The following is a 14,116-nucleotide window of genomic DNA, read 5'->3' as shown; positions in this document are numbered from 1 at the left end:
GACAAATATGTGTTTATTATTATGATCATAATCATTCTTTATTTAATACAAAAATGTGATAAAATAGATCAAAATCTATAATAGTTTTTATTTTCGATATATACGCCAGCCACAAACACGAAAAGATAGGAAACAGTTTGGAAATACTATTGTTATTACCTCTCTATCTCTATTATCAAATCAATCTACTGATGAATTGGACCGTCTGTTTAAAAGTAGCAACTTACTAGTACCAATGTAACACTGGTATAACGTAGGCCACATCGGATCACATACGATCGAATCATTAGAAAGGTTTATAATATATAATTAAACTCATTAGATTATCGCCATGTCCGTACTATTTAGTATACCGTATATTATACAAAACTGTGAGTCGTTCGGTATGTGTAGACTAGCAATGCGTCTGTTAGCTTAAAGATGTATTTCACCCCCGAAACATGAAAAGGTAATAGGTAATTTTGCAGTTTTAATCAAGTTAATCACTTTCGTAGTGTGTCACTTAAAAAGAAAAAATAAACGGTAAAATTCAATCAAAATCCAATCCTCATACTGCATCGTAAGCATACAGGTACTGTTGAAATGACATCAACTTTTCAAGTCAAGTTTTTATGTTTCAACTGATTATTTTAAAATTATCATTAAGCAAGTATGTATAAAATATACATTGATTGAAAGCAACGTATTTATGTTGGAGTGGAATATCTTGTTTCTATATTAATGTACGTTGTACTGGCCAATGTTAGCCAAAATATAATACAGGCTATTCAGGACTACATTGTTTCCTCATGGGTGGGATATCTTTCGTAGTATTCTGCTTGGACGAAATTATGAATTTAAAGTAAAATGTAAATGCATTTATCAGACTATTCGGGTTTTTAAATATTTAGGCCTATTATAATATACAGTTTTATCTATTTAAAATAAAAAGAATTCTAAGAATCCTCAAAGGTTTTTGTAATACCTATACATTTATTCTCTACAACAAGTTAAACGAGTATTATAGGAGAAACAACATTTTAATTGTAAAATTCACAAAAGTGAATAATGTATAATAATAAGGTATTCCTGACATAGCTAGTCTTATTAATTATTGTACTTAACAGTTCTATCATTGTATGATTGAATGATCTATAAAACACTACCCATATGGGTAAATGACAAAAGTCAAAAATAATACTTATTAAATGTACATATTCTCATTATGAGTAATAGTCACACATGTGTTAGTCACATTTATGCAGCTGGGCTTCATTATTTTCCCTAAATGTTGTGTTCCACACGTTTCATATTATTAGTATTACATTACATTTTTGTTAGATAATTTCATCTTTCAGATTTATGTCAACATGCAAAGAATATAATATTATTGTTGCATCAAAAGATATTAATTATATCATCTTCACAGAAACAAATCAAACGAAACCAAAAAAGAAATAAGCTAAATGAAGACTCAGTATAGTAATTAAGATGCTGAGGTGAGTTATAGAGTAGAAGAACAACACTATACGAATATTAAATATATTTTCTAACGAGACTATAAACAACTATATCATTATTTTGTTAATGTATTGATGTAATTCATGTTATATCCTATACCTTTACTGTCATAGATTACAAAATGCATTCGAGGTTAATGACTTGCAACAAATTAAAGAAATATGTAAAAGAGAGCCATATATTTTGAAAACCGAAGATGAGGTAAGACAAAATAATGATAGGACTCCCATATTACTAATAACAAACTAGATTAGGTTATCCGCAGCGCAAACGCCACGTGCACGTCATACGTTAGAATATTGCGCGCAGAAAAACGATTATGCCATTGAAAAAATGTTAGAGCGCTCTCTATTTTGTGTCACGTCTAAGTATATACAGTATAACACTATACTGTATACGTACTACATACAGTGCAGAATAGGTGAAAATAAGTGACCAAAGTTATTGACGCTTTTGGACATGATGACGTCACAAAAAATTTAAAAATGGTAAATCATGCGAAAGATAATTGATTGACCTAGACATTATAAAAAACATGGGGGAAAATGAAATACGGATAAGTGGAGATGCGCTCTATTAAATGTGATGAGCTATGACGAAAGAGACAAAAATCCTCTATTTTATATTCGAGTGGCCATACGATGACGTCACTATATTGGGTTAGCCATATCAATGCATGATTCGATATCTACAACTCATATCTACTTTCAGAATATGTAATAAACAATAAAATTTACCTTGTAGTTTAGAATCTATGACTGTTTAAAAAAAGGCATAATTTTGACAAATTTTTGAACTTTTTCATCAAAAACTCGCGCAAATTATCCAATTCCACGTGCTCGTATGACGTGATTTTGAGTCGAAATTGTTTAAAAGTTGGTAAAATTACTAGAAAAGGCTGGAAAAACATAAATCACGCGAAAAAAGTATGTTTTAAACGCTATGTGCGCACGTGCGCATACAAATATGCGCGCGCGTGGGAATTTTTGGCATGCTCAAAATGACATGAAACGCATAGAAAGTTGATTAGAAAGTGATTTTTCGCATTTTAAAATTTTAAACGCGCGTGCGCGCGTAACTATCTGTAAAACATGCCATTTTCTCTCCATAGAAAGTTAGCGCATGATATAAATTAAACTTTTCCCAAGTTTCAATTTAAATAGTTTAATGGTTTTTTATCTAAATTAAGTACGCGAAATTCATCAAATCGCGCGTAACTTACGCTGCGTAACTCGGACGGGACCGAAAACCTTATTACGACATCTTCAGATAGAGGTCAATCTTCTGATTAAGTTACACTATACTGTATACGTACTACATACAGTGCAGAATAGGTGAAAATAAGTGACCAAAGTTATTGACGCTTTTGAACATGATGACGTCATCACAATTTTAAAAATGGTAAATCATGTAAAAGATAATTGATTGACCTAGACAATATTACAAAATTGAGGAAAATGGAATATGGATAAGTAGAGATGCGCTCTATTAAATGTGATGAGCTATGACGAAAGAGAAAAAAATCCTTTATTTGATATTGGAGTGGCCATACGATGACGTCACAATGTCCGGTTAGCCAAATGGATGCATGATTCTATATCTATAACTCATCTACTTTCAGAATATGTAAAAAAAAATAAAATTGACCATGTAGTTTAGAATCTATGACTGTTTAAAAAAAGGTATAATTTTGACAAATTTTTGAAATTGTTTATCAAAAACGCGCGCAAATTGTTCAATTCTACGTGCTCGTATGACGTGATTTTAAGTCGAAATTGTTTTTAAAGTTGTTAAAATTACTAGAAAAGGCTGAAAAAACAAAAATCAAGCAAAAAAAACATGTTTTTGCCCTACATGCGCAAGTGCGCGTAAAAAAATTGCGCACGCGTGGGAATTTTTTAAATGCTCAAAATGACATGAAACGCGTAGAAAGTTGATTAGAAATGAATTTTTCGCAATTTAAAATTTTAACGTAACGTAACTTTTTGTGAAACATGCCATTTTTAATCCATAGAAAGTTTGCGCATAATATGACTTAAATTTTCACCAAGTTTCAATACAAAATGACTTTTAGTTTTTATTCTATGATCAATCATTGAAATTCATAAAATCGCGCGTAACTTACGCTGCGCGACACGAATCTCGAAAAAAAAAGTTTCTTGCACATCTACAGCTACAGGGCAATCTTTTGACAAAGTTATACAATCATATGTTGGCCAGAATTAGAGATACGCTGCGAACAAAAATCGTGGAAAGAAAGAAGAAAATAGAAGAAAAAGAAAAAAAAGATCCTGACAATAACAAGGGGTTATCCGCCAAGTGCGGATAACCAACTAGATTTGAACTCGTCACGTTGACGAGTTAGGCTATCGCCCAACGCATCGTGACACGCACATGTTATTTATTATGCTTAGTCTACAATAGGCTGCACTATAACGATTGTAACGAACAGCTGGAATACTTCAAAATCGTTTAATAAGTGTCAACAGTTGACGGTATTAGCATTGTAAACGGTTTAGTTGACGGTTATTTTTTATTTTACACCACTCACGTTTATTCAATTGTTTGAAAATGATGACCTTTTCAAATAAAAAAAAAAGTTCAAAAGTCTAAAGAGGAATTGTTTTAGTAATAAAATATTGAAAATTGGAAGAAAATTGATAACGTTTACGCGGTATGCGCTCTATTGAATGTGACGAACTGTGTCGAAAGAGACAAAATCCCTATATTTTACATTTGTGTGGCCATACGATGACGTCACAACAGCCCAGAGGCAACAATTTTGCATGAATTCATATCTACAACATATCTGCTTACATATTAAGTTAAAAAAATTGGGGGTCACCAGACATCCCAGAGAGCTATAATCGATTCAAAATAGGCATATTTTTACACAAATTTGTATAAAATTACCAATTTTCAAGCGCACGATTTTTAAAGTTTGACGTGCACGTGTGTCATTATTTTGCAAATATGAAAGAAATATATCATAAAACTATGAAAAATAATAATCAAGCGCAAAAACGGACTTTCTAGGCTGCGTACGAGCGAAGTGCGCAAAAGCGCACGCGCAACGCAAATTTTTTTGAAAAATGTGAAATGCTTAAAATGTCCTGAAACGTGTAGAAAGTTGATTAGAAATTGATTTTGAGCATTTTTAACTTTCAAAGCGCGCGTACGCGCGATTTGACCAATGTTCAAAATTTTGCTGATGATACAGGAAGATGACCCTTGACATGAAGCATACGTGTGTCAAGTGGTATTTAAAAATAGCTATTGGTTTTCAAGTTATAGTCAATCTAAGAATTTCAGAAAATCGCGCGTAGTTACGCTACGCGACCATATTTTCATTAAACCAAAGTTTGTTGCACAACTACATATATACGTGCATCTGCTGGCCAAGTTACAACATAACTGCTATTGCCGTTTTTGAGATATGCGACCAACAAAAAATGAGCAGAAAAAATGAAATCTTTGACAATAACAATAGCCTATCGCTCTACAGAGAGCGATAGCCTAACTAGATTTGAACTCGTCACTACGGACGAGTTAGGTTATCCGCAGCGCAAACGCCACGCGCACGTCATACGTTAGATTATTGCGCAAAGAAAAACGATTATGCCATTGAAACAATTTTAGCGCGCTCTCTATTTTGTGCCACGTCTAAGTATATACAAAATAACACTATACTGTATACGTACTACATTCAGTGCAGAATAGGTGAAAAAAAGTGACCAAAGTAATTGACGCTTTTGGACATGATGACGTCATCACAATTTTAAAAATGGTGAATCATGCGAAAGATAATTGATTGACCTAGAAAATATAAAAAAATGGGGGGAAATGGAATACGGATAAGTAGAGATGCGCTCTATTAAATGTGATGAGCTATGACGAAAGCGACAAAAATCCTCTATTTTATGTTCGAGTGGCCATACGATGACGTCACAATGTCCGGTTAGCCATATCGATGCATGATTCGATATCGACAACTCATCTACTTTCAGAATTTGTAATAAAAAATAAAATTCACAATGTAGTTTAGAATCTATGACTGTTTAAACAAAGGCATAATTTTAACGAATTTTTGACTTTTTTCATCAAAAACTCGCGCAAATTATCCAATTCCACGTGCTCGTATGACGTGATTTTAAGTCAAAATTGTTTAAAAGTTGGTAAAATTACTAGAAAAGGCTGGAAAAACATAAATAACGCGAAAAAAGTATGTTTTTAGCACTATGTGCGCACGCGCGCGTAAAAAATGTGCGCGTGCGTGGGAATTTTGGACATGCTTAAAATGACATGAAACGCATAGAAAGTTGATTATAAATTGATTTTTCGCATTTTAAAATTTTAAACGCGCGTGCGCGCGTAACTTTCTGTGGAACATGCCATTTTCTCTCCATAGAAAGTTAGCGCATGATGATATAAATTAAACTTTTGCCAAGTTTCAATTTAAATGGTTTATTGGTTTTCGATCTAAATTAAATACGCGAAATTCATAAAATCGCGCGTAACTTACGCTGCGCAACTCAGACGGGACCGAAAACCTTATTACGACATCTTCAGATAGAGGTCAATCTTCTGATAAAGTTATACAATGTTATGTTGAGAAAATTTAGAGATACACGCGCAACAAAATTCTGGGAAAGAAAGAAGAACATAGAAAAAAAAAAAAAAAAAAAGATCCTGACAATAACAAGGGGTTATCCGCCAAGTGCGGATAACCAACTAGATTTGAACTCGTCACTACGGACGAGTTAGGTTATCCGCAGCGCAAACGCCACGTGCACGTCATACGTTAGAATATTACGCACAGAAAAACGATTATGCCATTGAAAAAATGTTAGTGCGCTCTCTATTTTGTGTCACGTCTAAGTATATACAGTATAACACTATATACTGTATACGTACTACATACAGTGCAGAATAGGTGAAAATAAGTGACCAAAGTTATTGACGCTTTTGGACATGATGACGTCACAAAAAATTTAAAAATGGTAAATCATGCGAAAGATAATTGATTGACCTAGACAATATAAAAACATGGGAGAAAATGAAATACGGATAAGTGGAGATGCGCTCTATTAAATATGATGCGCTATGACGAAATAGACAAAAATCCTATATTTTATATTCGAGTGGCCATACAATGACGTCACAATGTCCGGTTAGTCATATTGATTCATAATTCGATATCTACAACTTATCACCTTCCAGAATCTGTAATTTTAAAAAAGTTCACCACGTAGTTTAGAATCTATGACAGTTTTAAAAAAGGCATAATTTTCACGAAATTTTGAACTTTTTCATCAAAAATGCGCGCAAATTGTCTAATTCTACGTGCTCGTATGACGTGATTTTAAGTCGAAATGAATGAATTTTTCGCAATTTGAAATTTTAAACGCGCGTGCGCGCGTAACTTTGTGTGAAACATGCCATTTTTTTTTCACAGTCAGTTAGCGCAAGATATAAATTAAACTTTTACTAAGTTTCAATTTAAAATGTTATATGGTTTTCGATTTATGTTAAATATGCGAAATTCGTTAAAACGCGCGTAAGTCATGTTGCGCAAATCTGACGTCATTCAAAAATAAAAAAGCACAACTTCAAGTGAATGCCCACATGTTGACAAAGTTATAACATGTTAACTTTACAAGTTTTAGAGATACGCTCTGCACAAAAATGACAGAAAGAAAGAAGAATAATACAGAAAAAAAAAAAAAAAAAGATGATGAAACAGGACAGTTACAAGGAGTTATCCGCTGAATGCGGATAACTAACTAGACATGAAACTCGTCACTTTGACGAGTTAGTTATCCGCACGACAAACGCCACGTGCACGTCATACGTTAGAATTTTGCACACAGAAAAAAATTATGGCATATGACCTGATCTGAAGAATATGATATGTTGTTAGTGCTGAATTCTGTCAATTTTGTGTCATATAGTACAGTACAGTATAAACAGTATAATCTGTATACATATTACATACAGTGTGGAATAGGTGAAATTACGGGACCCGCCATTTATTCCATTTTTTAACATGGCGACGGTATCAAAATGAAACACTAAAATAATAATTTCGGAAGGATATTATCTCAGCAACAACATATTAGCGTGTAGAAGAAATTTGGATACATAAAATATAGATGCGCGCTCTTTTCAATGTGATGAACTATGACGTAAAATATGAAAATACGACTTTTTTTATTTAACTGGCCATATGATGACGTCACCACATCCGATTGGCAAAATTTTCACATGATTTTGTATCTACAATCCAATAGCTTCAAGAAAACGTTTTAATCGTGATTATCACATTTTATTCTTACGAGCTATAACAGATTGAAATTTACTGTAAAGATGAAATTAATGCCACACGTAACTTAAATTTTTAGGCATGATGACGTCATAAAAATTAAAATATTTTTAACTCATGCTAAAGATAGTTCATTGACCTAGACAATATCAAAATCGGGGTGAAAATGGAAAACGGATAAGTGGAGATGCGCTCTATTAAATGTGTGGAGTTATGACGAAAGATACAAAAATCCTAAATTTCATATTCGCGTGGCCATACGATGACGTCACAATGTCCAGTTAGCCAAATTAATGCATGATCTGATATCTACAACTCATCAACTTCCAGAATGTTTAATAAAAATAATTTTTACCGTTTAGTTTAAAAACTACGATTGTTTAAAAAAAGGCTTAATTTTGACGAATTTTTGAAGTTTTTTATCAAAAAAGCGCGCAAATTATCATATTCTACGTGCTCGTATGACGTAATTTAAAGTCGAAATTGTTTAAAAGTTGGTAAAATTACTAGAAAAGGCTGGAAAAACATAAATCACTCGAAAAATGACGTTTTTAACGCTACGTGTGCACCACGCGCGTAAAAATTTGCGCATGTGTGGGAATTTTTGACATGCTCAAAATGACATGAAACGCGTAGAAAGTTGATTAGAAATTGTTTTTTCGCATTGTAAAATTTTAAACGCGTGTGCACGCGTAACTTCGTGTAAAACATGCAATTTTTAGTGCACAAAAAGTTAGCGCACGATATAAATTAGACTTTTGCTAAGTTTCAATTTAAATTGTTATATGGTTTTCGATCTATGTTAAATACGCGAAATTCATAAAAACGCGCGTAAGTCATGTTGCGCAACTCTGACGTCATTCAATTATAGGAAAGCACAACTTCACGTGATTGCCCATATGTTGACAAAGTTATAAAATGTTAACTTTACACGTTTTAGAGATACGCTCTGCACAAAAATGACAGAAAGAAAGAAGAACTAGACATGAAACTCGTCACTTTGACGAGTTAGTTATCCGCACGACAAACGCCACATGCACGTCATACGTTAAAATTTTGCACCCAGAAAAAGATTATGGCATTATGACCTGATCTGAAGAATATGATATGTTGTTAGTGCTGAATTCTGTCAATTTTGTGTCATATAGTATATACAGTATAAACAGTATAATCTGTATACATATTACATACAGTGTAGAATAGGTGAAATTACATCTACAGCTACAGGTCAATCTTTTGACAAAGTTATACTATCTTATGTTGACAAGGATGAGAGATATGCGACGCACAAAAATCCGGGAAAGAAATAAGAATAAAGATGAAAAACTAGACATAAAACTCGTCACTTTGACGAGTTAGTTATCCGCACCACGGCAAACGCCACGTGCACGTCATACGTTGGAATATTGCACACAGATAAAGATTATGGCATTATGACAAGAACTTAAGAATATGATATGCTGTTAGTGCTGAATTCTGTCAATTTTGTGTCATATAGTATATACAGTGCAAACAGTATAATCTGTATACATATTACATACAGTGTAGAATAGGTGAAATTACGAGACCCGCCATTTATTCCAATTTTTAACATGGCGACGGTATCAAAATGAAACACTTAGATAGCAATTTCAGAAGAAAATTATCACAGGAACAACATATTAACGTGTAGAAGAAATTTGAATACGTAAAATATAGATGCGCACCCTTTTAAATGTGATAAACTATTACGCAAAATATGAAAATACGACTTTTTTTATTCAACTGGCCAAATGATGATGTCACAACATCCGATTGGCGAAAAGTTCACATGATTTCGTATCTACAATCCAATAGCTTCCAGAAAACGTTTTATTCGTGATTATCACTTTTTATTCTTACGGGCTATTACAGATTAAAATTTACTGTAAAGATGAAATTAATGACCCACGTAATTAAAATTTTTAGGCATGATGACGTCATAAAAATTAAAATATTTTTATCTCATGCTAAAGAAAGTTGATTGACCTACACAATATATAAATGTAGGAGAAAAAGGAATACAGATAAGCGTGATGCGCTCCATTGAATGTGATGAGCAATAACGAAAAAGGCAAAAATCCTATATTTTACATTCGTGTGGCCATACGATGACTTCACAATGTTTTTTTAGCCTTATCGATGCATAATCCGATATCTACAACTCATCAACTTCTAGATTTTGTAATAAAAATAAACGGTTCACGGTTTACTTTAGAAACTATGACTGTTTAAAAAAAGACATTATTTTGACGATTTTTTAAGCTTTTTCATAAAAAACGCGCACGAATTGTCTAATTCAACGTGTTCGTATGGCGTTATTTAAACTGGAAAAGGTCTAAATTGTTTTCAAAATTACTAGGAAAGGCTTGAAAAATATAATTCAAGAGAAAAAAATATGTTTTTAACGCTACGTGCGCACCGCGTGCGTAAAAAATTGCGCGCCCGTGGGAATTTTTGACATGCTCAAAATGACAAGAAACGCATAAAAAGTTGATAAGAAATTATTTTTGCGCATTTTGAAATTTTAAATGCGCGTGCGCGCGTAACTTCTTGTGAAACATGCCATTTTTAATCCGTAGAAAGTTTGCTCTTGATATGACTTAAATTTTCACAACGTGTCAATTAAATATTACTTTTAGTTTTTAATCTATGATCAATCATAAAAAATCATAAAATTGCACGTAAGTCACGTTACGCAACTCTGACGTCTTTCAAAAATAGGAGGTGACCAACTTCAGGTAAATGTCCACATGTTGTCAAAGTTATGAAATGTTATGTTTACACATTTTAGAGAAACGCGCTGCACAAAAATAGCGAGAAAGAAAGAAGAATAATACAGAAAAAAATATTGATCCCATACAATAACATAATAACATCGGATTGGCAAAATATTCACATGAATTTGTATCTACAATCCAATAGCTTCCAGAAAACGTTTTAATCATGATTATCACTTTTTATTCTGACGAGTTATAACAGATTGAAATTTACTGTAAAGATGAAAATAGGTGACCCACGTTATTTACATTTTTAGACATGATGACGTCTTAAAAATTAAAATATTTTTAACTCATGCGAAAGATAGTTGATTGACCTAGACAGTATTAAAATATATGAGGAAATGGAATACGTATAAGCGAGATGCGCTCTATTTAATGTAATGAGCAATAACGAAACAGTCAAAAATCCAATATTTTACATTTGTGTGGCCATACGATGACGTCATAACATCCGAGGGGTAAAGATTCTGCATGAATTCATATCTACAACTTATCTGCTTCTATATTAAATGAAAAAAATTGGGGGTAACGGTTGATCCTGAGGAGCTATAATAGATTCAAAATAGGCATAATTTTGACAATATTTTGTCACTTTTGCAACTAAAACGCGCGCAAATTGTCTAAATCAACGTGTTCATATGACGTCATTTTAATTTGAAATGATGTCAATCTTTTTTAAAATGACTACGATAGGCTGTAAAATCATAATTCAAGAGAAAAACACATGATTTTCATGCTCCGCGCGCACCTTACGCGTAATTTTTTTCGCGCGCGTGGGAATTTTTGACATGCTTAAAATGTCATTTTCAGCGTAGAAAGTTGATTAGAAATTAATTTTGCGCATTTTGAAATGTTAAATGCGTGTGTGCGCGTAACTTCTTGTGAAACATGCCATTTTTAATCCATAGAAAGTTGACCCATGATATGAATTATAATTTTATTAAGTTTCATGAAAGAATATTTGTTGGTTCTAAAGTTATGATCAGTTATAGAAATTCATAAAATCGCGCGTAACTTACGCAACGCGGATCTGACATCATCGAAAAGCTTGGCTGCACATCTACACTTCAATGTCAGTCTTTTTACCAAGTTATACAAAGTTATGTTCACAAGCAATAGGGGATATGTTGTAGACAAAAATCCGGGAAAGAAAGAAGAATAACAAAGAAGATGAAAAAAAAGATATTTACAATCACATGGGTTATCCTGCAACTAAGTTGCGGATAACCAACAAAGAAGATGATGAAGAAAAAGATATTTACAATCACAAGGGTTATCCTGCAACTAAGTTGCGGATAACCAAAAAAAAAAAAAGATCCTGACAATAACAAGGGGTTATCCGCCAAGTGCGGATAACCAATTATTTTCATTCAATTAGTCAGTCTATTAGACCATTACATGTATGTAAATTGTAAAACTGTAATCATTATTCCTATATATATTCAAATGTAACGATTACTGTATAATACCCTGGATCAATAACACAGGCTTCATTGACGAATGCGGCAAATTAAATAAACTTAGTGACGATATTAATCAGTACTTAGGCCTACTGATAATGTTTGTTTTAAATTATGAGATCGATGTGTACAGTTACTGTAGAGGGTTGGCCGATTAGGTAGACGGTCAGAATGACAGTTTCAAGTCAAGAGCCCATTTTGTGTATGTGAATAAAAAACTTCAAGAGCATAATTGAGTTCATCTACATCTAATCTAGTAAAACATTTTCGAAATAATTATACAGATAATTCATAATGGTGACTACAGTAGACTCACATTTCTTTGTCAATCGACAACAACAACTATGTATTCACTTATTTCGCTTATCATTATAGTTATAACAATTATTTACTTTTTACAGGGTTGTACAATAACTGTTTGTTTGTGCTTTTGTTTTTCATGATTTTTAAGATTAGCATGTTATTAAACGTAGTATAAATTTAACTGATTTTAGTCATTTCATAACAATGTTGAATTTACAACAATTGTCAATGTGACATGAATAAAACAAAATTGCATTACAGCTGGAATTGATATTTATAAACTACATGATTATGATTTCTTTCTAGTTTGGATACACTCCACTACATACGTATTTACTATGTCCCAACCCTACAACAGAAATTGTGGATTATTTCATACAACACAGCGCACCAGTAACGTCACAAGATACTCTGGTAATGTACACACAATCATACTGATTGTTATTATGAAAACAGCAGGCCTATCTGATCCAGCAAACATCTCTATTTCATTTATAATTTCTCATTTATAATTTAAATTAATTATTTAGAATTATTCATTGCGAATTTTAGAAGCAGTTATTGAATGAAACAATAAACGAAGGCATGCAATAACCGACATGTGTTTTAGAAACAATATTACACTGCATAAAGTCAATTAATATTAATTCACACATAGTAGCACTTTAATTTATCTGTCTAGTCTGTTTAAGTTGGTTTATATAATACAATAATCAACTCTTGGAATAATTTTATTTGGGTCCTATTTTATAAAGGCGTAGCAAAGTAGACTGTTGTGTTGACGTTGGTCAGTACGGTATGTTATGTAACAAGCTATGTGTGGTAAATAATGTACAAATGAATTTAGCTGGTTTTTATTGTTTTGTACACTCAGAAGATTTTGTCATAACAATGTAGAATATACAACCATTATCAATGTGGCATGATCAAAATATATGATTACATTACAGCTGGAATTGATATTTATAAACTACTTGATTATGATTTCTTTCTAGTTTGGAGACACTCCACTACATTTGTATTTACGATGTGAAAACCCTACAACAGAATTAGTCGATTATCTCATACAACACGGCGCATCAGTAACGTCACAAGATCAGGTAACATACAATTTTAGGAGGTCTATTATGCCAGTATTAATAAAACATCGGTTCAAGCAAACATCTCTATTCCATTTATGACGTCTCTTTTATAATTATATGAATTATTTATAAGTAGGTATTGCAAATTCAAAACAGTTATTAAATAAAAAATAAATTAATTAAAAACTATATTATGCAGACATGCCATGATCGATATGTGTTTGTAAAAATCATTATTCCATAGTATAACTAAGTGCGTCTCGCCAATTATGACATCATAAATCGATTGTCGTTCACACATTTGTATTACAATTATAGTAGTTCTTCAATTTTTCTGTCTATTTTTAGTCGCGTGGACGCGACTCTATAGTTCACTATGTCGGTCGGTTGGTCGGTCTGTCTGTCTGTCGGTCTGTCTGTCTGTCGGTCCGGTATCACTATGCGTTTTATCGCTTTCTGAACTTATCTTGATATCAGTTTAATCTAGCTATGTCAATTTTTCACAGAATATTCCTTATGGCCAGGAATCGATGTGGTTATGTTTTCACGGTGCGCAATAAAAAAGTACGCGGTCTACGCACGATTTAACGAAATCACGTTTGTAATTATATCTTCACAACCATGAATCACAATTAAATAAAATTTGGT

The 14,116-nt window shown here is 32.6% G+C and overlaps 1 protein-coding gene across 1 annotated transcript in view; it reads left to right on the top strand.

The window, feature by feature from the left end:
• Window positions 1–13,712, top strand: part of LOC144856255 (uncharacterized) — a 112,701-nt gene extending 98,989 nt beyond the window's left edge. Inside the window, exons 4-6 of the mRNA XM_078714202.1 lie at window positions 12,693–12,800; window positions 13,382–13,486; window positions 13,668–13,712. Coding sequence (XP_078570328.1) covers window positions 12,693–12,800; window positions 13,382–13,486; window positions 13,668–13,712 — 258 coding nt within the window. The remainder of the gene's footprint in view (window positions 1–12,692; window positions 12,801–13,381; window positions 13,487–13,667) is intronic.
• Window positions 13,713–14,116: the final 404 nt, after the last annotated feature.

The sequence above is a fragment of the Antedon bifida genome, chromosome 11 (assembly GCF_963402885.1).
Source record: "Antedon bifida chromosome 11, ecAntBifi1.1, whole genome shotgun sequence".
Taxonomy (NCBI): domain Eukaryota; kingdom Metazoa; phylum Echinodermata; class Crinoidea; order Comatulida; family Antedonidae; genus Antedon; species Antedon bifida.
The sequence above is the reverse complement of the archived record's forward strand: the minus strand, read 5'-3'. Positions and strand labels throughout refer to the sequence as shown.